General features: G+C 31.5%; 1 protein-coding gene across 1 annotated transcript in view; it reads right to left on the bottom strand.

Moving 5' to 3' along the window:
* Positions 1-26,620, bottom strand: part of LOC145750989 (lactase/phlorizin hydrolase-like) — a 32,351-nt gene extending 5,731 nt beyond the window's left edge. The window contains exons 1-51 of the mRNA XM_082567057.1: positions 26,587-26,620; positions 24,986-25,104; positions 24,490-24,563; positions 23,738-24,238; positions 23,197-23,384; positions 22,553-22,789; positions 21,909-22,085; positions 21,431-21,587; positions 20,245-20,356; positions 19,716-19,865; positions 19,188-19,352; positions 18,989-19,071; positions 18,720-18,816; positions 18,315-18,419; positions 18,017-18,103; positions 17,467-17,614; positions 16,867-17,078; positions 16,424-16,553; positions 15,963-16,068; positions 15,447-15,595; positions 14,650-14,826; positions 14,134-14,294; positions 13,613-13,810; positions 13,054-13,204; positions 12,556-12,767; positions 12,163-12,246; positions 11,488-11,676; positions 10,850-11,072; positions 10,107-10,344; positions 9,592-9,704; positions 9,226-9,389; positions 8,661-8,862; positions 8,138-8,287; positions 7,872-7,987; positions 7,426-7,648; positions 6,906-7,000; positions 6,125-6,380; positions 5,838-5,961; positions 5,310-5,493; positions 4,894-4,989; positions 4,557-4,676; positions 4,000-4,200; positions 3,426-3,568; positions 3,045-3,149; positions 2,588-2,711; positions 2,085-2,178; positions 1,770-1,930; positions 1,477-1,684; positions 906-1,068; positions 347-452; positions 85-162 (exon numbers count right to left, since the gene is read on the bottom strand). Coding sequence (XP_082423183.1) covers positions 85-162; positions 347-452; positions 906-1,068; positions 1,477-1,684; positions 1,770-1,930; positions 2,085-2,178; positions 2,588-2,711; positions 3,045-3,149; positions 3,426-3,568; positions 4,000-4,200; positions 4,557-4,676; positions 4,894-4,989; positions 5,310-5,493; positions 5,838-5,961; positions 6,125-6,380; positions 6,906-7,000; positions 7,426-7,648; positions 7,872-7,987; positions 8,138-8,287; positions 8,661-8,862; positions 9,226-9,389; positions 9,592-9,704; positions 10,107-10,344; positions 10,850-11,072; positions 11,488-11,676; positions 12,163-12,246; positions 12,556-12,767; positions 13,054-13,204; positions 13,613-13,810; positions 14,134-14,294; positions 14,650-14,826; positions 15,447-15,595; positions 15,963-16,068; positions 16,424-16,553; positions 16,867-17,078; positions 17,467-17,614; positions 18,017-18,103; positions 18,315-18,419; positions 18,720-18,816; positions 18,989-19,071; positions 19,188-19,352; positions 19,716-19,865; positions 20,245-20,356; positions 21,431-21,587; positions 21,909-22,085; positions 22,553-22,789; positions 23,197-23,384; positions 23,738-24,238; positions 24,490-24,563; positions 24,986-25,104; positions 26,587-26,620 — 7,890 coding nt within the window. The remainder of the gene's footprint in view (positions 1-84; positions 163-346; positions 453-905; positions 1,069-1,476; positions 1,685-1,769; positions 1,931-2,084; positions 2,179-2,587; positions 2,712-3,044; positions 3,150-3,425; positions 3,569-3,999; positions 4,201-4,556; positions 4,677-4,893; positions 4,990-5,309; positions 5,494-5,837; positions 5,962-6,124; positions 6,381-6,905; positions 7,001-7,425; positions 7,649-7,871; positions 7,988-8,137; positions 8,288-8,660; positions 8,863-9,225; positions 9,390-9,591; positions 9,705-10,106; positions 10,345-10,849; positions 11,073-11,487; positions 11,677-12,162; positions 12,247-12,555; positions 12,768-13,053; positions 13,205-13,612; positions 13,811-14,133; positions 14,295-14,649; positions 14,827-15,446; positions 15,596-15,962; positions 16,069-16,423; positions 16,554-16,866; positions 17,079-17,466; positions 17,615-18,016; positions 18,104-18,314; positions 18,420-18,719; positions 18,817-18,988; positions 19,072-19,187; positions 19,353-19,715; positions 19,866-20,244; positions 20,357-21,430; positions 21,588-21,908; positions 22,086-22,552; positions 22,790-23,196; positions 23,385-23,737; positions 24,239-24,489; positions 24,564-24,985; positions 25,105-26,586) is intronic.
* Positions 26,621-26,772: the final 152 nt, after the last annotated feature.

Here is a 26,772-nt window from a genome sequence, read left to right as displayed (position 1 = left end):
CGTTACTATACCTAGTACAAACCAAAGTACTTAGTATTCTTGTTAAATCTTTCTAACTTTGAGTAACAGTTTGAGTTGAAATACCTTAACAAGGTTTCCAGTGTGGGATGTTGTATCCCATATACTTTCCCCCTTTCCATCTTCATTCCATGCCCCTTCAATCTTAAAGTTTAAATATTAAAAATTTAAATATAAGTTAAAAAAAAATTTCTAAAACTTAAAGTACTATATTTATACAAACCAATGAGTTAATATTTTTTGTCAAGTGCATAAAACTATATAGACTTAAATACTATCATTAAGACTGTTAAAAATCAAACATATTGGAATATTGAAAACAACAAACCTGATAACTTGAAGTGGCCACTGCCCAAATAAAATTCTCAGGGAATTCCCCTACTATTCTTTTATCTCTCTCCAATGCTGGGAAACCATTATCTCTGATCAGTTGACTAAAAAAGCAGTTTAATTTTAACTTTTAAAATGTTTGCAATTTAGAAACAATAAATTCATGTTTTTTAAAAGTGCTTAGGTTATTAAATTATAAAAAAAATAATAGCTACAAAAAACAAACTTAAAAATTTTAAAACATTTGGCTACTTTAGATGAGATTCTGGGATCAAGGGCTGTAGCGCCCTTAAGTAAGGCGTTATAAACAATATAAACTCTTGCTGAGCCAACACTTAATCAGCAGTTTAATTATCGAGCAATTATAATCTATAATATCCCAAACTGCCACAGGCAACTCGAGACTGGATCGGGGTAACTGATGTTTACTTTATGTTTAAATTGTGAAGTTGACCTTCTCACATCAAGAATAAATAAATATTAAAAAAATCAAGTTTTTTTTTTGGTTTAGCAATATTTTTATATTTAATATTAAAACATCCACTCCAGGGGCTTACTTATAGAAGATGGAAGATCGTTTTGGTGTCCTTGGTCTCGAATCATCGTCAAAATCGACTTCAAACAAACCAAACCTTGGACCATAACCTGAAGCCCACTCAAAGTTGTCCATTAACGACCATGCAGTATACCCTTTAACGTTTACTCCATCTAAGTTTTGGGCTAAAAAAGGGGGTTTAAATTAATTTTTTTTTGAATAACGTCTGACATGTTGTAGCCTTATAATTATTTTGTCAAAAGGTTTAAATTAAGACTAAATATAGGCAGTAAAAAGGTCAGTAATGGTTTATTTAAAAGCAATACATTTTAAAACTAAAGACTAAATTATAAAAATTTTCTTAAATTGTAACAAACTGTGGAAAAAGTTTGTAAAATCTCAACATCTATAAATTAATTAATGGGCAATTATTATCAATACTATTTTGAACTGCCAAGGTCAACTCAAGACTGGGTCGAGATTACAAATGTTACAATGTGTAAAGGCCGTAAAGTCAGTCTTTCCACATTAAAGATAAATAAAAACAAGAAAAAGAGCAATTAAATATAAAAGTAAATATGTAAACACTTTACCTTTCATAACTTCATTAATGTAAGCTTTGTAGAACATCACTCTACTCTGATCATCCACAGTTTTCCCTTCAGTTCCAACCCCATTCTCAGTGATGTAAATAGGGGGTGACCCGTACTCCCTGTTCACCCAGTTGATCAACCTTCGCATGCCCCATGGTACCACCTGGAGCCATTCGGGAACCGCTTGGGTGGCACCTGGAATTGGTTCCTTAAAAAAAAATTTTGGGGTAAAAAAATTGGCAAAAAAACATATTTTTTGCATAAAATTAAAAAATTAAAAACAGAAGTTGTACCTCATGTGTGTCGCGATCATTTTCCCACGACGGTGAACCAGTTTTTTCCTGATGAGTTACAATCCTGCTTGTGTATCCATTGAGTGCAAAAAAGTCAAATGAGCCAGCTATTTCAACTTTTTCAGCCTCTGTGAAGACTGGTAATCGAGATTCAGTCAAACCTAGATAAAAATTAAAATATTTTCATTGAAAACAATTTATTATTTTAAGTCACATTAATGTTTGTGTTATACTTAATAACAATTACATTACAAGTATTAAAAATATTAATTAATTATTAAAAATATCATTTTTCAACAGCAAGTTAAAGGTCACCTTCTGCCAGACTTTTGTCTCTAACTTGTTTTTTGACAACTTCAGGATAATCTCCGTTCTTAAAGATTGGGTGAGCATACCAACCCAGGATAGACTAAAAATAATCAACAAACAATCTAATTTATTGATTTATTGAAAAGGCAGCACAGAATGGTAAAAAGAACTATAGGCTTTACTACATGAGGTCCTAGGTTTGACTCTTTTTACTCTTATGCTGTAGCTTCCTCAAGTAAGGCGCTATAAACGGTACGAACTCCTGCTGAGCCAGCACTTAATCAGCAGAATAATTACCAGGAAAATATAATCTATAATTTCCTAAACTGCCGAAGTCAACTCGAGACTAGGTCAGAGTAACTGTTGTTACTCTATGTTTAGGAGGTGCATTCAACCTCTCTACATCGATAACTGTTTAGTAATATCAAATATGATAAACATAAACATAAAGTTTATAAAAAAAGGAAAATTTTTTCTTTTAAATACATTAATGAAGAAAAAGTAAACACCTGTAAAAATCGATCAGCTGCTTCAATATCTGATTGGCTGTTAGGATCCTTAGGCTCCGCCCATTCTGAACTCAGGGTCATTCCAACTTGGCCATTCTGTGTTGGTTTGTAATATTGTTCATATCTGTAACAACGTTAACGTTAGAATGTAAAACCTATTAGGAATACAAAAAAAGTGGCTAAAATTTTGTTTATCAACTTTAACGTTAATTAGTTATGTAGCAAAACAAAGTACAACTTATCCAGAATATTTAAGATGACAAAAATTTTATTTTTTTAAAACAAAACTGTTTTTTATCTAAAAAAAAGTCATGATTTAAACTTTAATAATAAATAAATTAAATTAAAACCAAAATTTCGTCACAAAACACTAATCCTGTTTAAGTGTTTAGGACAATTAAACCAAGGGTTGTTATAGTTTAATTTAAACCAAACACACAGATATAGAATAAGTTACCTTCTATAAGCTTTAGCATGGGCTCTTATAATATTGTGAGCTGATATGTAAGGTGCAGTTGCTTGTTGGTCATTTATACCTGGTGCAAAAACACCAATTCCATATCTGTATAAATAAGTTGTTTAAAACTTAGTTAACATTAAAATACTTTTAGAAAATATTTAATAAATATTTCTGCATAGGTTTAATGCAATTAAATCACATGTAAGGTGATATAAATTCCTGCTAATTCAACACTGAGTAAGTAATTTAATTATTGGGCAATTATAATCTATAATATCATAAATGCTGAAAAATAACAAATGTTGTTCTATGTTAAGGTTATAAAGTTGACTATTTTAAAAATTAAAAAACATAAAAAACAAATGTTTGCAAACTTACCCCAACCAAGTTATGACAAAAGGTTCATTAAAAGTAATCCAAAATCTGACTCTGTCTCCGAAAGTTTTGAAACAGAAATCAGCGTAATCTACAAAGTGTCCGATCACTTCATCATTCAATAAACCTTCATTATCTTCTAAGGCCTGAAACAACATTATAAGTAGTGAGCACTTATATTACCAACTCTATTAATCCAAAATATCACAGATTTTAACAAAATTAGATAAATATAAGTTACACTGTATAAACACTTATTCCTTACAATATTAATATTTTTGTGTAACTTTATTCTAAATTTGGAAAAGTTAACTTCACGACCCAAACATAGAGCAACATTTGTTACCCCAACCCAGTCTCAAGTTGACTTTGACAGTTTGGAATATTATAGATTATAGATGTTCGATTTTTAAGCAAGTATCAACTTAGCAGGAGTTCATACCATTTATAGCCCTTTACTTAAGGGCACTACAGCCTAGAAGCAGTTAGGATCAAACCCAGTACCCATAAAGTGAAGCCAAATCTTTTATTCAATAAACCACTGCCAGTAAATATTCATATCACCACTCCAACTAACCTGAGGTAAATCCCAGTGATATAAAGTAACAACAGGTTCCACTCCAGCCTTGATAAGTCCATCAATAAGAGAGTTATAATAATCAACACCCGGCATGTTTAAACTATTCTTCGTTCCATCAGGAAATATACGAGACCAAGATAGTGAGAATCTGTATTGGTGAACTCCTAACATTTTCACCAAGTTCACATCCTCTACAACCTGGGTATAAAAAAGTTAAATTATGATTTTAAGTTCTCAGCATATAAGCGGCAATTTGTTAGTTGTAATAAAGTAGCAACTCTTAACTAATATATGCCCACAATAGTTTACCACAAATAACAGTTTTATTTATTTTGTAGGTCTATAAATTGAACATACATATTTATAAATATATATCATCAACTAGGCTCTCTTATATATAGATTGATGATATGCTGGCAAATGCAATTTACTAATGAATTATACATAAGAATACAAAGTGACAAAACTTTCAAAAATCCAACCAAAAATTTTGAATATAAAAAACAGACCAACTAACAAAAAATAAATGCCACAAATATTTAAAGTTTTATTACCTTATGGTAACTATCACAAGCAACATCTCCAGTGTCATCATTAGCAATATTACCAGGAGTTTGTGAAAATGTGTCCCATATACTTGGTCCTTTACCATCAGCATTCCATCCACCTTCAATCTAAAGTTGGATAATAAAAAAAGTTCTTATTCAGTTCTTTAAAAAAATGAAATAATATATTTTAGGCACACAAAAACACACATATAAGACAATTCAGAAACATAAACACACAAAAAAATAATGATAAAACCTACATATAAAAGCAATACCAATTACATTGAGGTTAAATTTTTTTTTGGTTTTTACAGAATCTCCTATACACAAAAGTTGTACAAACCTGATATGCTGAAGTAGATACGCTCCATTTAAAATCTTCAGGGAAAGTCCCGTAATGAAACTCGTCACGTTCTATTCGATATTGCTGGCTAAATTCCTGTAAATTAAGATTTTGTTATTACTTCAATGTTTCAGACACAAAAAAGGATTAAGCTAAATAATATACAGTTTCTAGGTACAGAATTTACTTTATTTAACTAACAATATCAAAAAGTAAAACATTTTTAATGTTGAAAGATCAACTTCACAACCTAATAAAATACCAAGATCTAGCGCATTATTCGAGGGAACTACAGCATGAGATTAGTAAACATCAAACGCAGGACCTTATGTATTAAAGCCAAGTGTTCAAGCCACTTCGCCATGGTGCTATTATTTATATCTTTAAATTACCACAATTGTTGTAAAAAAACAAACCGCATAAATTGAAGTGCTGGCCACAGATGGAATCTCAGAGGCAGGCAACATTGTAAACTCTCTAGCACTACCTACAGGATCTGGTGAATCAAGAACTGGGGTACTTGAATTTGCTGACTCAGCAAATCCGTTGTTTGTGATCAATGTGCTTAGGTAGGTTGCGGATGATTTGGCTCGTCTTGGTCTGCAATATGTAAGTATAATGTTTGTGTTTTTTTATTAGTATAAGACAGTCAACAGTTAAACCTACATTTGGCATTTTATTTGTTGTAATATGGTCACAACTTTAAAAAAATATTGGCTAAGAATAATTTACCTGCACACCACAAACAGAATTTTTATTTATTTTTTAGGCCCATTAATTGGACATACATGTATCATCAACCAACTAAGGAAATAGATGTAAAAGATATAAAAATAAAAGTTTGATTTAGTTTTTTTTATTGAATTCAAAACTTAAATATAAACTAAAAAAATCAATTATAAACAATTTAAACTTTTAAAAGTTTTAGGAAGTAAACTTTCTACCTGTCCCTGCTGTTAAAGTCAACGTGGTAAAGTCCCTGCCTCCTTGTATATCCATAATTCCACTCAAACGAGTCCATCACCTGAGCAAAAAAGCCACCAACTTGGACTAAATCACGAACTTGGGCTAAAATTATAAAAGTTATAAATGTATTAAATGCAGCAAAAAAGGTTTAAAAAAGTAATAGATTTTTTAAAAAGAAAAGCTTAATGTTTTCTTTAAAAAATGAAGAAAATTTCTATTAATTAAACCAATATTGTTAAATTTTAACAAAAAGTTTAGACCATACCTTTTAATATTTCATTGACATGAGATTTATAAAACTCCACTCTCTGTTGGTCATCAATCACTTCTGTGACATCATCAGTAGCAAACACTGGCCCACTTACAACTATTTGGTTGCTGATGGAGTGTTGTGTAGATGCAGGTATTATGTAGTTAGAGTTTACAAGATAAAGAATTCTTCTAACTGACCATGACACAGGGGATATTGAAGGATCCACACCAGTAGTTGGCCAGCTTGAATTTCGAGATAATGTGATATCCTGAAAAGTTAAATTTATTTTATATCGGATTCGTTGCCCTACTACCATAATACTGTAGTGCCCTTATTTAAGGTGCTATTAACAGTATAACCTCCGACTGAGCCAGCACTTAATCAGCAACTTAATTATCAAGAATTATAATCAATAATGTCCCAGACTACAAAAGTCAACTCAATACTGGGTCAGGGTAACAAATGTTACTTTATGTTTAAGTCGCGCATTTTACCTTCCTATATCAAGGTTGAAGATGTAATAAAATTACAAAAAACAACAAGCAGATTGGTTAGTAGTTTAAAAGCATGAAAAACTTTGGAATTAAAGGTTCAAGGTTTGATCCTTATCACTCCGATGTTATAAAATCTTTTATTGTAGGGGCCTACTGTACTTACTTCTGCCTAACCCATATCTAAAAGCTAATATACTAACAAAAAGAGAGCAATATACAACAATTAAAGATATCTTCTGTGTAGAAATGTTAGGGGGACTACTTTTACTTATATTTGATATTTTAAAACACATTTAAACCTGGTCATTCCAATAACTTGGTGGAGATCCAGATTTGTCGGTGAATTCAACAAGTTGAGCTGTCCCAGGTATTATGGTGAAGTAATCAGATGAACCTGTAATTAAATTAAAAATAAATTAACAACTTTATTGATTGGGTAAAATCACTATTCTTAAAAATGATATAAATTATTTAAACTTGACTCCTTTTTTTACCTTGCATCTTACTTTTAATCGTATTTTAGACACTTTTATTCTCGACTCAGAGTAACATTGGTTACCCCTAGTCTTGAGTTGCCTGTAGCAGTTTGGGATATTATAGATTATAATTGTCCGACAATTATGCTGCTGGTTAAGTGCTGGCTTAGCAGGAGTTCATACCGTTTCTCAAGGGCGCCTTACACAAGTGCGCCTTACTCAAGAGCGCTACAGCATGGAATTAGTGGGGATCAAACCCTTAACCTCATGTACTGTAGCAAGTGTTCTGACCACTACACCATACTGCCAAAGATCTTACCTTAAATCAAGTTTAAGATCTCACCTTTAATTAAATTCCTTTCATCTTCAGTCAACTCTGGCAACCTGGTCTCCCCAGTGCTTTTCAACCCCACTTGGGTCTTCATATTAGCGGGGTAATCACCATCAACATATATAGGATGAGCAAACCAACCCAATCTGAAGTCATTCGCCCTCACAGCTGCATCAATGTTGGCTTGGTCTTCATTTATTGGCTCATACCAGTCTGTACTTAAGGCAATAGAGACCTGTAAGAAAAATTCTGTGAGTTATAAATTTAGAAAACCATTAAATTTCATTATTGAGTTAGCAGGTTTATATTTTTAAACAGAGTGTATTGTAACTTATTTAATTGACTTAAATTTTAAAAATCACTTAAGAATTTATTTACATTTAAAACAATCATAAATATAATAATAATAAAGTTATATAAAAACAAAAGAATAATAAACCAAACCAAATTTCACTTACTTTTCCCATTTGAGTAGCCTTGTAGTTGTTCTTATAAGTATTAAAAGCTGTTGCATGAGCTAACAATAAATTCTTTCCAACAATGTAAGGTAGAGTATCTTGGGCATCATTTACACCTATAAAAATAAATAGAAAATAAAAAAAATAAAGTCGGGGTAACAAATATTACTCTATGTGCAACCTAAACATAAAGTAGCATCAATTACCCTATGTTTTGCGCATTCGACCTTCCAAAATCAAGGATAAAGTTAAAAAACAATACTAACCTGGAGCTTGCATTCCATTCCCATAACCTAGCCAAGCTACAGAGTAAGGGTCGTATATTGTGATCCAATTTTTAACTCTATCTCCAAATGTTTTAAAACAAGTATCAGCATAATTGTTGAACCAAGTCACAGACTCTGAGTTTTCCCAACCTGAAAGTATATTGTAAATATTTAGGCATATGTTTATGTTACATGGTATTTATTTGAATATTTTAATAGGTTTGATCCCCACTGCTCTCAAGCTGTAGCACTCTTCGATAAAGCGCTATAAACGGTATAACCTCTAGCTGAGCCAGCACTTAATCAGCAGCGTAATTATCGGGCAATTATAATCTATAATATCCCAAACTACCAAAGATAACTCGAGACTGGGCCGGAGTAACAAATGTTACTTCATGTTTAGACCAAAAAGTCAACCTTCCTACATTAAAGATAAATAAATAAAAAAAAACAGTGGCACAGGCCTCAAATGTTTTTACATTCCACACAAAGAAAAATAAATATGGCTAAAACATAAATTTACCTCCATTATCCTGATAAACTTGAGGTAAATCAAAGTGGAACAAAGTAACAACTGGATTAATATTCCTCTCAATAAGTTCATCAATAAGTTGGTTGTAATGCTCAACTGCTTTGCTATTGGGTTCAATTCCACTTCCAGTTGGAAACATTCTGGACCAGGAGATTGAGAATTGATGATAATCCGCTCCAATCCCCTTTATAAGCTGGATAAATAATAAAAATATAAATTTTAGACAAGTTTAGTTTAGTTATTTTGTTTAGGTTCTCAGTTAAACTAGTCTAATAAAGTAATCAGCTTTTAAAATATACCAAACAATTAATAAAACCAGTTAATAGCCCGCCACACAGCCACCATTTTAGTTGTAATATTGTTACAACTCTCCACTAATGTTGCTTCTGATAATTTACCTGCACACCACAAACAGCAGTTTTATTCATTTTGTAGGCTTATAAATTGGACATACATATAAATAATGTGTACTAAGCTTTATTATATATAGATGTAAGACCAAATCCACAGAACATTTTGTTAAATTACCTTTGCATCAAAAACAAACACATTTTACCTGAGCATCATATTTAGCCTTGTAGTAGGAATCACAAGCCATGTTTCCAGTCCATAAACTTGAGCTATCATCCAATATACTGTCCTTCACATGTTCAGCTTCCATTGCATCTGAGACTGGGATGTTATCAGGAACTTGACTGAAGGTATCCCATATACTAGGAGCTAAAAATATTAAATTTTATAAAGTTTTGAAAATTTTAAATAATAAATCAAAAGTTGTTAAAATTGTAATAGTATATTTTAAATGATAAAATTTTAGGTGCTTTTATGTAAAAAATATTACAGTTTTTTCCATTTATAACATCTTATATGTAACTTATTAGAAATTTGGGTATCCCAATTTTTGAACAGTTGTTGTGCAAACCTCTTCCATCTTTAGTCCAAGCCCCTTCAGTCTGATAAGCACTCGACATTCCTCCCCATTTAAAAGTTGAAGGAAAGTTGCCAAGAATAAAATCATCCTGATCTGTTCCATCTCTGCATAAAAATATTTTTAATTTAAACCCATAGAAGTATAGCACAAGCAACAAACTTGAACAGTTGATGGAAAAAAACCGAAGCAATTTATGACATTAAATAACATGATTTACTTAGCTTTTATATTACACAATTTGATAGCCTGCTTTATGGTAAAGATTTTAATTGTTGTAATGTTGTCGCAACTTTTAACTTATATTTGCTTGCAATAATTTACCTGTGCATCACAAGCAGCAGTTTTATTTATTTTGTAGTCCTATAAATTGGACTTAAAGAATTACATTTATTTAAATATTGTCCACTAAACTTCATTGAAATAGATTTACATTTGATTTTCACAACTGCATCTATTTAATTAAGTTGCCTTTTTGTTAGATAAAAATTTATTAAATAAATAAAAACCTTTCATTTCTTGCTGTAAAGTAACTCCAAGGTTCACTAGATGGCCGAGCAAATTTATTCTGTCCGACCAAGTTTGCATAGAACTTTGCCGATTGTTTTTGTGTTCTAGTTTTATCCGGACTCTCAAAATCAACATAATGCATCCCAAACCGTTCACTATATCCTTCAGCCCACTCAAAGTTGTCCATCAATGACCAAGCTGTATAACCCTTGACATTAACATCGTCTATCTTGATTGCTGAAAATAAAAACAATAATTCCTGTTAATTTAAACATCTACAACTTAAAACTTAAACTCTATTTAAATTACCTGTATTTAAATACCTAGATATAGAATACAACACTGCAGAGAAAATGTAGAGAAACACAATAATAAATATAGTCTTGTTAGTCAGCATTATTGTTCATTTTGCAAAATGCAAATGTTAATAATGTGGCTGCATAATATTTAATAAATGCCTTCAGGGCAAATATATATGCGTTCATTAATTCAATTATTAGGTTTATTCATAAGGTTGCCAGATATCTTTACATATTTTAAAATATTGCACTCATAAGTATTGAAAAAATAAATATAAGCAAGCTGTCAATTAACCCATTTTACATTTAACATAAGTAAGACTATTACATATACCCCAACAAGTACACCAAAACTCTTTCTTTACCAGAAATAAAGCTAACATAACCCTTACACAAATTCCCCACCAATATTTTATTTGTACATAAACTTAAACCTATTTTACCTTTTAAGACTTCCCCAATATAATTCCTATAATAATCCTCTCTAAACTGATCATCCAATCCAAGTGATCCATTGCCTGATATTCCATTCTCGGTGATATAAATCATCGGGTCTTTGTAGTTTCGTTTAATCCATATTAGAAGCTTCCTTAGACCCCATGGAACTTGATATAACCAACTTGAGGCTGATCCTGGCCATTCACTACAACCATCTCCACAACTTTCCTACAAAAAAGTTTAGTTTTTGTTTATATATATCCTTGATGTGTGGGTCGACTTCATAGATAAAACATAGAGTAACATCAGTTACCCTGATCCAGTCTTAAGTTGCCTTTAACAGTTTATAAATTATTAAACATAATTGATCAAAAAATCAATTTGTTGATTGGATTATAGCCTAGCAGAAGTTATTTATTTCGTGTTTTTCTGGGACACTATAGCATGAAAGCGGAGATCAAACCTTGGACCTAATCTAGTGAATTCAAGTGCTCTTACCACTAAGCAATGCCACCAATACAATAAAATTTAGTGTTGTTAAAATATGATAGCCAATCTTAAAATTATTATATGCCATTTTACATAAAAACCTAAAAACCATTTTAAAATTAGCTTGATTGTAAATCGAAAAAAAATTAATTACTTGGTCTGAGTCATAAGTTGGTTCAGGTTGATCGTCATTTTTGTAATAATAACAAGGAAAAGCCAGGTTTGATGTATAATGATTTAAACCAAAGAAATCACTAGTATCCTTGTTCAGTCGCTTTTCTTCCTCAGTAAACACCGGAAGTCGATCGTTTGAAACATTAAACCATTCACTATGGTTTCCAACCTTTGAAAAGTTTAAGTTTTATAGTTAGATCTTGATAAGCTAACAACTATATTTTATGCTGGATTTGGTGGTAACTATGTCATAATATACTTAAAATCTTTATGTAAACATTAATACTTATGGCATGTTTTAAATCATGAAATTGATTTTGTCATTTTTTTTTCTTGCGCATTAATGAATTATGTGTTGTACACCTTTTAATACTTTTATTAATGCACAAAGAAACTTAAATAATAATAACCTTTACTTCAATAAGTTAAAGCTAAGGTAACTACTATAAAACAATCTTAAAGTTAAGAATAAAATTCAACTTATTTTACCCCTTTTTTATTGTTTTTTATCGCGCATTAATGAAAATAATACAAAAAATACATTATCATTACATTAATGTAATAGGGAAAATGACAGAATTAATTTTATGATTTTAAAACATGCCATAAATATTAATAGTCAATACAGTTTAAATATTTTTAAACAACATCTTACGTTCCACTTCAAAACTTCGGGATAATCTCCGTCCAAAAATATTGGGTTTGCAAACCAACCAGTTCCGAAAGCCAACATTCTTTCCTGGAGTTTATAAACATAAGTTTAAAAATTAAAAAGATGTAATCATTGTTTACAAGCAAATTGCTCGTTTTTTTAATATTTAAAGTAGTTTTATTGTACTTAAAATTAACTAAACTTATTCTTTATTAGAAGAAAATTAAAACTACTAGAATATAAAATTTTAAAAAGTTAAGTTATGCCTATTTTTAAAAGTGAATAATAATCATTATTTATGTATTGATAAGATATAATTAATATTCACAACAAACGACATCTTATACCATTTATATCTTTCTATTGTAGTCTATAAAATCATTTAAATAATCTTACAGCTGCTCCAATATCATCAGGATCCATCCTATCTCTTGCATCCACCCAGTTAGAGTTCAAAGTTATTCCAATCTGTCCTTCTTGTGCCTCTCTGTATGTGTCGTTGTATCTGTGGTAAGCACGAGCATGAGATTTAATTATGGTGTGAGCAGCGTGGTAGACTCCTGTGCCTGGGCTGTAGATCCCTGGTGCAAATGCAGCAACACCATAACCTGGAAAGAGTAATAATAAAGTTAAACAATCTATTTAGATGAGAGCTTAGTGGACAATATGTATATATAAATATGTATGTCCAATTTCCAAGCCTACAAAATAGATAAAACTTCCGTTTGTGGTGCACAGGTGAATTATTATGAGCAACTGATAGTTAAGGGTTGCTAATGTAAATGCCGAAAGTAAGGGTAGGCTATTAACTTGTTGTGTTAAAAGTAAACCAGTAAGAACTGAATACCATAACCAATAACAATTAAATAAGTTGGATTAAAATGTAGTCCTTACCAAGTTGGGCTACAATAAAGGGTTCATTAAAAGTAATCCAAAACTTCACTCGATCTCCGTAAGTTTGAAAACAAAGATCGGCATAATCTTCAAATGCTTGAACCAATATTCCAGTTTGGTCTAACCAACCTCCATATTTCTCTTCTAAATACTACAATAAAAACAAATAAGTTAAAACCAGCAGCATGGTCTGGTGGTCAAAACACTTTTCTTCACTGCATAAAGTCTTGAGTTCAATCTCCACTGTTCTCATGCTGTAGCGCCCTTGAATAAGGCGCTATATATGGTATTAACTCCTGCTGAGCCAGCACTTAATCAGCAGAATAATTATCATGCATTTATAATCTATAATATCCCAAACTGCCAAAGTTAACTCAAGACTCTGTCAGGGTAACTGATGTTACTCCATGTTTAAGTCATAAGGTTGAACTTCCCACATCAAAGATAAAGATATAAAAAAGGCTTATATTTATCATATTGGGTAAAACTTTAAGTACAATATTAACTTTAATTTACTAAAAAAATAATTTAAGAAATTTAGAAATCTTTTTAAACAAACCTGAGGTAAATCCCAATGATATAAAGTAACCATTGGTTGGATTCCATTTGCCACTAATTCATCAATTAAGTTACTGTAATACAGAAGTCCATCAGCACTTGTACCATTAGCTATCAAACCTGTTGGAATCACACGAGGCCAAGATATTGAGAATCTGTAGTAACCAACTGTGAGGTTCTTCAACAGTTGGACATCAACCTTTAAAAGGAATTTATAAAGCTTTATTAAGATTATATAACAACATTAAAAGATATAACAATCAATTGAAAAAACAAATAAAAGATGCTACAAATGGTACAAATTTTTGCTGAGACTAAAAACAAATCAAGCAGCATAATTATCAGGCAATTAAAATTGATAAAATGTCAAACTGGCGAAGTAAACTTGAGAATGGGTCAGAGTAACAAATGTTACTCTATGTTTAGGTTGTAAAGTTGACCTTCCCACATTGAGGATAAAAAAATATAATTATAACAACACTTAACAACACTTAACAAAAGTCAAACTAAAACCACACCTACCTTATAGTTATTGTAAGAATCACAAGCTACATCACCAGTATCATTATTATGGATATTCCCACCTTCGTGAGCAAAAACATCCCATATACTTAACCCTTTGTCACTCACATTCCAAGCTCCTTCTATCTGGTAAGCTGATGTGGCACTGGACCATGCAAAATCTAAATTTAAGGAAAGTTTTAATACTTTGTGCTGGGTATTTTTAAGTTAAGTAATCTAAGTTAGTGCATATTGAATAAAGCAGTATTATTTGTGTTATTTAAAAACCAAAGTGTTTATTAAAACATATTGTCAAAAAAATGTAAATTTTTGTAAAGTTGACCTGATTTTAATATATTTATTTACCCTTAATGTCGAAAAGTCAACTTCACAAACTAAACATAGAGTAACATCAGTTACCCCAACCTAGTCTTGAGTTGTCTGTGGCAGTTTGGTATATTATAGATTATAATTGCCCAGTAATTATGCTGCTGATTTAGTATTGTCTCAAAATTACTTGTTAATTTATATTCAAACCTTCAGGAAAGTCTTCAAAGTAAACCCTGTCTCTATCTTCATTAAATGGACATTGACTTTTTGGCCCCAAAAATCCATTTTCTCTGATAAGATCAGCGTAATACCAAGCTGACCTCTTAGCTGTGCGGGTCAAGTCATCAAAGTTGACCTTGTATAACCCGTATCTTTCATCATAACCTGTAATGTATTAAGAAAAGTTAAGCTATTAATAAGAAACACTTAATCGTATAAACCAATATTTAAAATAAATTTTTTTCTTTAATAAAAATGTACAATTAAAAGTAAAAATTTAAGTTTCTTTGTATATATATATATATCGTGATCCTCGATGTGGGAGGGTTGAATGCTTGACATAAACATAGAGTAACATTTGTTACCCCGACCCAGTCTCGAGTTGCCTGTAGCAGTTTGGGATATTACAGATTATAATTGCCCGATAATTAAGCTGCTGATTAAGTGCTGGCTCAGCAGGAGTTTATAACATCTATAGTGTCTTACTATAGGGCGCTACAACATGACAGTGGGGATTGAACCCACAACCTCATTGTGGTGTAGCAAGTGTTCTTACCACTACACCATGCTGCCGGTTTAAAATGTTTGTATCTACAACTTAATTGCCTGCCCTACATACATATTTTTAATCATTTGCCAATTAAACTGTTAAATTAGTCTTAATATAGCATGTAAAAATTTACCCATAAACCATGAATGATAGATTGTATTTAAATGGATGATGCATAAAGCTAAAACTTTACTATGTATAAAATAATATGTTAAACTTGAAAAGTGAAATTTACCAGCATTCCATTCAAAAGAGTCCATGAGACTTGTAGCAAAATATCCAAACACATTAACATGGTCGATATTAATCGCCTTTAAAACTTCATTTGTGGAAAATCTGATAAAATCTATCCTCTCTGTGTCATTTAAACCAATGTCGCGATATCTAAAATTGGTATAAACAGAAATTAAATTTTGAAGATTGATAAATAGTTGTTAATAAAAAAATTGTTTAGGTTATACCATTTTTATATTTTAATTATCCTTAACGTGTTGACAGCGCGACTTAAAGATAGAGTAACATCAGTTACTCCGACCCAGTCTCAAGTTGCCTTTAGCAGTTTAGAATATTATAGATTATAATTGCCCGATAATTATGCTGCCGATTAAGTGCTGGCTTTGCAGGAGTTTATACGGTTTACAGCATGTTACTCAAAGTCATTTAGCATGAAAGCAGTGAAGATCAAACCCAGGTTCTCATGTAGTGAAGCCTAATAACCTTATTATGAAGTTACAAAATAAAATGTAAGTACCTTGTTTCAGGGTTGATTGGAATAGTACAATCAGCAATTACACTTGTTATAGTGGGTTCACTTAATCCATTATTGGTTACCAGAATTGGTAAGTCTCCATATGTGTCTAAAAACATAAATTAACAGTTTAAACAAAAGATATTATTCCAAATAAGTAGATTTATAACTTTGACATAAGATTTCCTTTTAAAAAAGGTAGGGTTTTAAAGTAAAAAAAAATAGCTTACATGTTATATCATAAAGTAAATACACAATAAAGTGAATCTTGTTAAACTACAAAAAATTAAATAACAATAACTTGATAACCTAACATCCTTAATAAGTATAAACAGTCCTAGCAGTGTAGTGTAATGGTCAGAACACTTTTTACACTACATGGGGTCCTGGGTTCAATTCCCAATAATCTTATGCTGAAGCGCCCTTGGGTAAGGCGCTATAAACGGTATCTAAAAAGGTACTACCTTTAACATAACCCAACATTCTTCTTATCCCCCAAGGAACAAACTTCTTGTATTGGTTTCCAGTTTCCCTCCACGTCCAATCATGCATCAGGTGGGTGTCAGAATCACCAGCGTAACTCGGTGATGTTGCCTTCAATAAATTAAAAAGATTATTCATTTTAAAAATGGTTTAACTTCAACTGTATTTAAGCAGTACCATTAATTAGTAGTTTATACTTGCGCATAACACACAATGATCCATTAAAAAGGGTAATAAATTATTGCTAGTTTAGTTAATAGACAATAATACTTAGATAATAATAGTAACTTATAAATGTAACATTTGCTCTGTAAGTTGTACTGTAAGTACATAGCTTATTATTGCACTAAAATCACACACAACCTTTCTTAAACTTGTTCTTAAATACCCCAAAAATTTTTGCTAATAAAAAATAAAAATTCACCTCTTCTGTTGCCCTAGTGGTTGAACTTTGCATGCTTCCCCTAGATGAGGTTTGATCACGTGACCACTTTCCGTACCATTCGTCAAGGTTCGTTGGGTTCTCGTCTTCCCGGCATTTTTCACCCACAAAAGGCGCTGTTGAGTTGCCATAGATATCAGACTGACTTACATACCAGGTTATAAAGTGGTTTACTGCAACAAAGTCAATCGAGCCTGGTGGACAAAATAATTAATATTAAACTTCAAATTAATAAAGTAACAGCTTCTTTATACATTTTACTCCATATACTTTATTTTTTATTTATTCTTGATGTTGAAAAGTCAACTGCACGACCTAAACGTAGAGTAACATCATTTACCCTGACCCAGTCTTAAGACCACTGTAGCAGTTAGGGATATTATAGATTATAATTGCCCAATAATTAAGCTGCTGATTAAGTGCTGGCTCAGCAGGAGTTTATATTGTTTATAGCGCTTTACTCAAGGGCACTACAGCATTAGAGCAGTGGGGATTCAAACCCAGAACATCATGCAGTGAAGACAAGTGTTCTTACCACTACACCACGCCACTATTACAAATTAATTTTTCTTACACTTTTACCTCTGATTTTGTTTTTTTGTTCTGAAGTGAACTCAGGTAACCTTGAAGTTAACCTTCCTTCATTTAAACTTTTCTCCTTAATATTTCTGGTCATTATATCAGGGTAATCCCCTTTTAGAATAGGGCTTAGAAACCAACCAACTGTCCACTGTTAAAAAAGATAACGAAAAATTAAATGCAAAAAAACAGAAAACAATCCACAAAAGGCGAAATAGAAAGTTTTTTAAAACAGGCAAATTTGGTAACAATATGTTAGACTTAAAGAGCTTATAAGGTCCTGGATTTAATCTACACTGCTTTTATGCTGTGGCCCCTTTAAGTAAGGCACTATATACAGTGCCCATCTCTTGCATAAAACCATTAACAACTTAAATATCGAGTAATTATAATTTATAATACTCTAAACTGCTAAAGTTAACTCGAGACTGGATCAAGGTAACTAATGTTATTCTATGTTTAGGATGTCAAGTTGACCTTTCCATATCTCTAAATTGAGATCTTTAAAAAATAGAAAACTTCAATTTTAAAACTTTAAACCCAAACAACTTACAGCCATGTATCTGTTGGCAGCATTCACATCAGTTTGAACATTTCTATCAAAAGGTTCCCCCCACTTAGTATCCAATGATATTGAAACCTAGAAAAAATTAAACAATAAAATAATGTCAGAAGTTTGGTAATGTGGTGTACAGATCATGGTAATGAAGCCTAAGAGTTTTCAAATAGCTTAAACACGTCACAACAGCACACTTTTCCACAATTAAGATAGGAAGAAAATGCATCAAAACATAACTTAAACATATAATATATAAATTAATCTAATTTATTGTTTGTAAAAACCAACCTACCTTTCCTCTCTGAGTAAACCTAAATTCTTTATCATAAATGTGATAAGCTTCAGCATGAGCTAATATCATTCTATGAGCAACTTCATAAACTAGTGTTCCATTACTCTGTAGAAAAAAATTAAAATTGATTTAACGTTATAATGATTAAAATAGCTACTTGTTCATTAACCATCAGACAAGATGCATTTTAATTGTCATAATATGGTCACAACTCTCAACTAATATTTGCCCGCAATAATTTACTCGCACACCACAAACAGTAGTTTTATTTATTTTAATTGCTTTTAGCATACAAAAAAATTTTGACAAACGAAGTTTAAGTCAGGAAACAAATTTACCCTATTGTAGGGTGGTGAACTAAAGTTTTAAATATAAATGGCAACTTCTATTTAAATTTAACATTACCTTAACATTAGGAGGGAAGTCCCCTAACTCATAACTTTTGATCGCATTTGTTTGTGGTCCTTTCATCGTTATCCAAAACTTCACTCGATCTCCAAACCTAAATAACAAATCAATTGAGTCTAATTGTACTGCATAAAAATCAAAATTTAAAAAATAAAATTTGAGCATAAAATCGGGGTAACTCACTGTGTGAAACAGAATAACAAATCAATTTAGTTTAAATCCAAAGCACAAAATTTTTTTAGTATTAGAATCCAACTAAAACTCACTGTGTGAAACAGAATCTTGCATATTCAGCAAAATCTTTGATCATTTGATCATTTTCCCAACTTCTATAATCATCTTGCAGATGCTAAAAAATTTTATAAAATTTTACATTCTGTACTTTAGTCGACAACTATTTTTTAATATATTTTTTTCGGCAATATAATACACATTTTAAATCTAGACATGCACTCTAGCACCCACTTGTGGTGTGTCCCAGTAATAAAGAGTGGCCACTGGGGTGATGTCGTTTTCAAGCAAGCTGTCAATCAACCGGTTATAGTAATTCACACCGTCCACGTTAACGTTGTCTATGTGTCCTGTTGGTAGAACTCTGGACCAAGAGATTGAGAAACTGTAGTGATTCACCTGCATATTAATAACAATATTATTAGATGGGTGGTTGAACTTTGTAAAAATTATAACTTTGCTACATGAAGGCTTAGGTTTATGCTTTTATGCTGTAGCATCCTTGAGTAAAGTGCTAAAAACAGCATAAACTTCTGCAGAATTAAATATATTCCAAACTGCCAAAGTTAACTTGATACTAGGTCCGGGTAACAAATGATACTTTATGTTTAGGTCATGAAGTTGACCCTCTTACATCAAGGATAACACAAAAATTTTACAAGAAATGATACAGCACATAAATTGCCTAATTTAGTTAGTAAACATAATTATCTTAGTTTGCATTTTAAACATTTTATGATTTGTGCAATAAAGTGAACCCACCCTCAATTCCTTCAACATTTTGATATCTTCCTCCAACATATTGTAACTATTGCAAGCAACCTTCCCGTTATCTTGATCAGGGGATGAAATGAAAGTGAATTGATCCCATACACTTCGACCTTTACCATCTTGGTCCCATCCTCCCTCAATCTAAGAATAAATTATTAAATTTAAAAAAAAATTGAATATAAATAAAAAAAGTAATAAAAATTTTAAAACTAAGTGAATAATTTTTAAATTCATAACTATTTGATAACCAGCCCTACGGTTGGTATTTTAATTGTTGTAATATAAAATAGCAGTTTTATTTATAAAGTCCATTAATTGAACTTACATACATACATATATTCGGTCTACTGCTCCGATATATATAAATTGAGATATTTAAAAATGTATTACTAACAAGATAACAATAATATAAATCGACAATAAATTATAAATGAATAAACAAACCCAACAATAATCTAAAACAAAGATGAAATAGTTATTGAACCCATTGTAGGTTAACTCTACTATATTAACAAACTACCTGATAAGCTCCAGTTGAAACTCCCCATCCAAAATCTTGTGGAAAACTTCCTTGATGCAAATCCTCTTCTGTGGGTTCAGTAAATTTGTTCTCTACAATCAGGTCACGATACCTGTAAGGTTAAAGTAATATAAAGATCAACTCTATAAGCATAAATATAATATAGGTCAACATTAAACTTGGAGAAGCTAATATATTAAAATTAACATAAAAGTTTGTTACATGAGGTTGTGGGTTCGATCCTTACTGCTTTCATGCTGTAACGCCCTTATTTAAAACACTATAAACAATATAAACTCCTGCTAAGCCAGCACTTAATCAGCAGCTTAATTATCGGGCAATCATAATTAATATTATCCCAAACTACAAAAGGAAACTCGAGTCTGAGTCGAGGTGATAGATGTTACTCTATGTTTAAGTCGTGAAGCCGGCCTTTTCACATAAAGAAAAATTTTAAAAAATGGAGGGTAAATGGATTTAAATTGTCCTTATTTGCAAACTAATTTTTTTACAGCGTAATTATTACCTTAGATATAGCAAATATTTTTATAAATAGTAACTACTGCCATAAAACTATAAACAAAAGTTAAAACAAAGAGTAACACTTGTTCAAACCCGGAAAAGCTATAAAAAGAATAAAACTGTAACATCATGCATCTCAAAATGTTTATTTTAAGGTTAATTTAAAGAGAAGTAAATATTAAAAAAGGTGGGACAACGTTTGCCGACACTTTTAAAAACAAATTTAGTTTTAGCGTAAAGTTCATGCCCGTTCAACAAACAAGCTTTTAAAGTTCAATTTTTAATGTCTGATCAGAATTATGCTGACTTTATAAGATGACTCATTAAAACCAACATTACATGCAAAGTCAAGTCATAGAAAGGTCATACAATCCCTATACAATATTTTACTTTTATCTTTTAAACATAAAACCAAACATTTTATACATTTAAATCATGATATGAAGTTAAGTTTTACAAAAGAAAATTGAAACCTATAAATGATAGCTGATAAAAACATGTTACTAGGCTTAAAACAATTCTACTTAACATCTTATGAAGACATTTATCCTTATAGTAAGTTTTAAATCATGAAATTTATTTTGTCATTTTTTTCGTCGCAATAATGTAATTTTTATTATATATATATCTTTCTATTACTTTTGTTAAAAAAAAATTAATTTACCAATCACTTGATCTCTTCTTATATCTTGTCCTGTTTTCATCATCAAAATCAACATAGTACGACCCAAACTTGGGTTTGTACCCGTGAGCCCACTCAAAATTATCGAGCAAACTCCACTGACAATACCCCCTCACATCTACTCCATCTAACTTGATTGCTGAGTGGAAAAAATAAATTTTGGTATTTGGTGTAGTCAGAATAAGCACCAAGGTTAAAGTAAAGAATTAGCATATTTTTTTTTTCAAAACCTTAAGTAAGAACAGAGGTCCTGGGTTTGATTTCCACTGCTGCCATGTTATAGCATCCCTGAGTAAGACCTAAGGTCCTGGGTTTAAATCCTACTGTTGGCATGTTGTAGCATTCTTAGGTAAAACCTAGGATTCTGGGTTTAATTCCCAATGATAGCATTTTGTTGCATTCTTATTTTATCTTTTTATTTTTAAAGTTTTAATTTATTAAAACAAAGTTTTTCTCTTACCTTTTAGGACCTCATTAAGATGAGACTTCAGATAAAAGATTCTGTTAAAGTCGTCCTTGACCGGGTTATCCTCAAATCCATTCTCAGTTATCCACACGATGGGGTTGCCATACTCATGTTTGACGAAGTTCAACATTCGACGAAGGCCCCAGGGAACTGAACGTAACCAAGTTGATGCTAAAATAAGTTTGAGATAAGTAAATGAGTGTTTGACTTATTAGTCTATCCTTAATGTGGGAAGGTCGACTTCAAAACCTAAACATAGAGTAACATTATTTACCCTGACCCAGTCTCAAGTTGAGTTTGGAATATTATAGATTATAATTGCCCGATAATTATGCTGCTGATTAAGTGCTGGCTCAGCAGGAGTTTATATTGTTTATACCGCCTTACTCAAGAACGCTACAGCATGAGATCAGTGGGGATTGAACTTACGACCTCGTATAGTTAAGTTATATATTCTAACCACCACACCTTGCTGTCAGAATGCCAAAATCACTTTAAAGGCCCAAAAGTGTTCTGTTAAAATTAATTATAATTGCTCGATACTTAAACTGCTAATTGGGGTTTGACTTACCAAAAAAATTTTTGTTTGAAGGTTATAAAATTAAAATTAACAAAAGTTGATTTGAGTTTCAACCTACTTGGTGCTCTGGGCCACCTTGGGTCACACATCTGTTTAGCATATGTATCTGTCAAATAACTAACGAACCAGTCAGGATAGGTACTGAAAGGAATGATATATCGAGTCGTATATTGCTGCAGAGAAAAGAAATCCGCCGATCCTTTCAACAAAAGTTTTTCTGCATCTGTGAACACTGGAAGTCTGGATCCAAGATGTGCCCAGTTTACTTGTTGTTGGGTTCGATTTTGAACTGCATCTGTTTGAAGAAAAAAGTGCAAATTTTAAAGTTAAAAATTGGATAAATTTTTTTTTTATTTTTGTTTTGGATATCCCTATTTTTGATGTGAAGAGACCAACTTAAAAACATAAACTTAGAGTAACATCAGTTACCCCGACCCAGTCTCGAGTTGCCTGTGGCAGTTTGGGATATTATAGATTATAATTGCCCGATAATTATGCTGCTGATTAAGTGCTGGCTCAGCAGGAGTTCACACCAATTATAGTGCATTACTCAAAGGCACATGAGAGCAGTGGGGATCGAACCCAGGACTTTTCAAGTTGTGAAACCCACTAAACCTACTTAAATTAAAACGCTGCTATAAAAAAGTCGAACAATTATTTTTGAAAAAATTTAATAACTTCAAATTTAGACTTTAAACCAACCTTTCATGATTTCTGGGTAATCTCCGTTCACGAACACTGGATGAGCAAACCAACCAATCTTAGCTTGCAGGTATCTCTCTGTGGCATCTAAGTGAGCCTGATTGGTTGGTTCAGCTGGTTCTGACCACTCAGCATTGAATGTGATGGACACGCCTTCTCCTTCGTTAGGCGAATATAACTCGTGATATCTAAAACATCATAAAAACTTTAGTTAGAAAATTTTTTTTTATATTTATTTATCCATATTGTAGATAAGTTACATCAGTTACCCTGACCCAGTCTGTAGTTGACTTTGCCAGTTTAGAATATTCAAAATTATAATTGTCCGATATTAAGCTCTTTATTAAGTGTTGGCTCAGCATGAGTTTTACCATTTACAGAGCCTTGACCAAGGGCGCTAGAGCATAAGAGCAGTGGGAATTGAACCCAAGATCTCATGTAGTAGCAAAGTGTTCCGACCACTACACCACACTGCCAGTTTACCATAAACAAAAAGTCAAATGAACAATAGGCTAACAAATTGCCAAGGCCCAATACTAACCTTTTATAAGCATAAGCATGAGATAAAAGAATGTAATGTCCACAATTATAAGTCCCAATTTCTGGCTCCAATAAAGCAGGGGCAGCAACCCCCAACCCATGCCCAGTTGTGCAATAAACATAAGGTTCATTAAAGGTAAAGAAGTGCTTCACACGATCTCCGTATGTTCGGAACACAAAGTCAGCGTAGTTCAGATAATGATCAACTATTTCACTGCTGTTAAATCCACCGAACTCTTCTTGTAATACTTGAGGCGTATCCCAGTGAAACAAAGTCACCAAGGGGGTCACATTAGCTGCCAATAGTTTGTTAATAACATCGTTATAATAAGCAACACCTTGCGCATTTGGTCCTGAAGTGTTTTTGCCATCAGGAAATATTCGGGCCCATGATATAGAGAAGCGATAATGTGTAAGACCGAGTTCTTTGATCACTTTTAGATCGTCGTCAAATTGGTTGTACGAGTTACAAGTCACATCCCCTGTTGAGTTGTTAATGAACCTACAGAATAATTTGTCAAAATTTAAATACTTTTATTTTTATTTAAAAACTGTTAAAACTTGTATCTTTAAAATATTAGATTAAATGTAGAGTGAATGAAACAAAAAATCACAAAGTTTAAGCCACAACCTTCATTCATATAAAATACACTTAATACATTTAACTTATACAGTTTATGTATTTCATCATAAGTCATAATTTTGTTTCATAATTAGAATCACAATATTTTTAGAAAAATTTTTTTAACTTACCAACATCGGACTCCGTGAGTAAAATGATCCCACACACTTTCCCCTTTTCCATCTTGGTTCCACCCTCCCTCAATCTAAATAGGAAAATAAAATTTAAAAAAATGAAATACCAAAGTTAAGTTAACCCTAAATCTTTTATTACTGAATAAATTATATATATATATTTTTTGTATATGTTTTTATCCTCAATGTGGGAAAGTCAAATGCACTTAAACATAGAGTAACATTTGTTACTCTGACCCAGTCTTGAGATGACTTTAAAAGTTGGGATATTATAGATTTTAATTGCTTGGTAATTATGCTGCTTATTAAGTGCTGGCTCAGCAGGGGTTCATACCGCTTATAGTGCCTTACTCAAGGACAATACAGCTTGAGAGCAGTGGGGATCAAACCCACGACCTCATGTGTGGTGTAGCAAGTGTTCTTACCACTACACCACATTGACATTAATATAAAAAAAAAAGTTGTTTTGACTTTAAAGGTCATGAACTTTGACCTGATAAGCTGAGGTTGCAGCCCCCCACCCAAAATTTTCAGGAAATTCATCATAGAGAAATTTATCTCGTTGCCATGGTTCCTGATATTTGAACTTGTCCCAAACTTTGTGACCTTGACCTAATACAAAAGTTCAAGTGTGAAAAAATATGCAAATTAGGCAAACTTTAAGTTTTACATTAACAAGTTTAAATTAATAGGTTTACCATTTTAAAAAGCTTTATTAATCAAAGATTTTCAAAATTAAAAATACTTGGAAAATAACACGTGTTTGCATGTATCACCTAGGGGAAATTCCCATTAATTCAATCAAAACAAAAGTTGTGACTATATTTGTAAACTTAAAAAGAATAAACTCTGTAATTTAAATTTTTTTACAAAATGCCAAAATAACCAAATATTTTAAGAGATTTTGACATTTTTAGTTTAAATATTACGCAACCATATTAACTTTGCGTACATGCGCCTTGCACGCTGTTCACGCAGTTAAACGCAAATATTCCAAAGTCAAAATTTTGACCTTTGGAATACAACTGATGACACATTAAACAAACATGTAATATTTTAACATCATCATTATATTTAGATTTTTTACACAAGTTAGTTATTAAGCATATATAAACATAATTTTATTTTTTTTTAATTTCTAATGAAAATAAAATTTTTTAAAAAAACATTACAGAATTTTTAAAAGTTTTATATAAAATTTAAGCAAATTTTTTTACCAAATTTAATGACAAAATTAAGTCTTAAATTTTAGTATTACCTAAATCTTGCGATTGCACGGAACATATTTCCAAAAATCCAATTAAAAAAATAAGAAAAACTGTTTTTCCTTTAGCTAACATTTTAATTAAACTATTCTTCTTAAATTGATATAAAAATATTTAGTTAACTACTAATTTATGCAACAAAATGTATGCATATTAAAGTTTAGATCAAACGCCTTTTAAATATCTAAGTTTTTAAAAATTCCAACCTTTTTGTGCTAGTATTACCAAGCTTTTATCAAAATGTGTAAAAATTAAATACTTTATTTTAAAAACGTGTCCTACAATGACAAAGCATTATCCAAATGGATTAGGAAATTAATGTGCAGGTAGTAAAGTTGTTAAACAAAAGCAGTTTTCGGCATAAAATAAGGTAAGCAAACAAGAGATTCGTTCAAACAGTTAATGCAAATATTTGTGCCAAATGCATCGTTATAAAACGTTATTCTCCTGCAAATAGAAATTTAAATACTCCTGCTTCACCCATTTAACCCAGTATATTAAACCTGTTATATAATGGCCACCTAATTTAAGTAAATAAACGAACACAGGCCTGCTTCGTTTAAAAGGTTTCGCAAAAAAATACAAAAACAAAAATTAAAGATAAACAATTTTAATGTTGACCAAAACCAAAATTAAGCGTTGACCATTGGTGACGTAACTGTTCCATTAGTGACGTCAAAATCCAAAAAAAAAACGTAGAATATGTAGTTTGATGACGTAGTTTTCCCATTAGTGATGTAAAAATCCCCAAAAAATTAAATGTTGATTACTTTGATGACGTAATTAGACCTCTAATGACGTAATAATTTAATATTGACGTCATATTTACCATATCGATATAAAAACGCAAATAATAACGTCATAATCTAATGATGACGTCAAAACCTGAAAGTGGTGTGGACAATGTTACGTCAGTTTAGTTTCTTGTCAATTTAAATCGCTATAATTAGGGACGCAGAGTTTGAGGAAATGGAAAATGAAGGAAGCCAAATTAGGAGAGGCGGAATTTTGAAAA

This window comes from Corella eumyota, chromosome 4, assembly GCF_963082875.1.
Source record: "Corella eumyota chromosome 4, kaCorEumy4.1, whole genome shotgun sequence".
Taxonomy (NCBI): Eukaryota; Metazoa; Chordata; class Ascidiacea; order Phlebobranchia; family Corellidae; genus Corella; species Corella eumyota.
The sequence above is the reverse complement of the archived record's forward strand: the minus strand, read 5'-3'. Positions and strand labels throughout refer to the sequence as shown.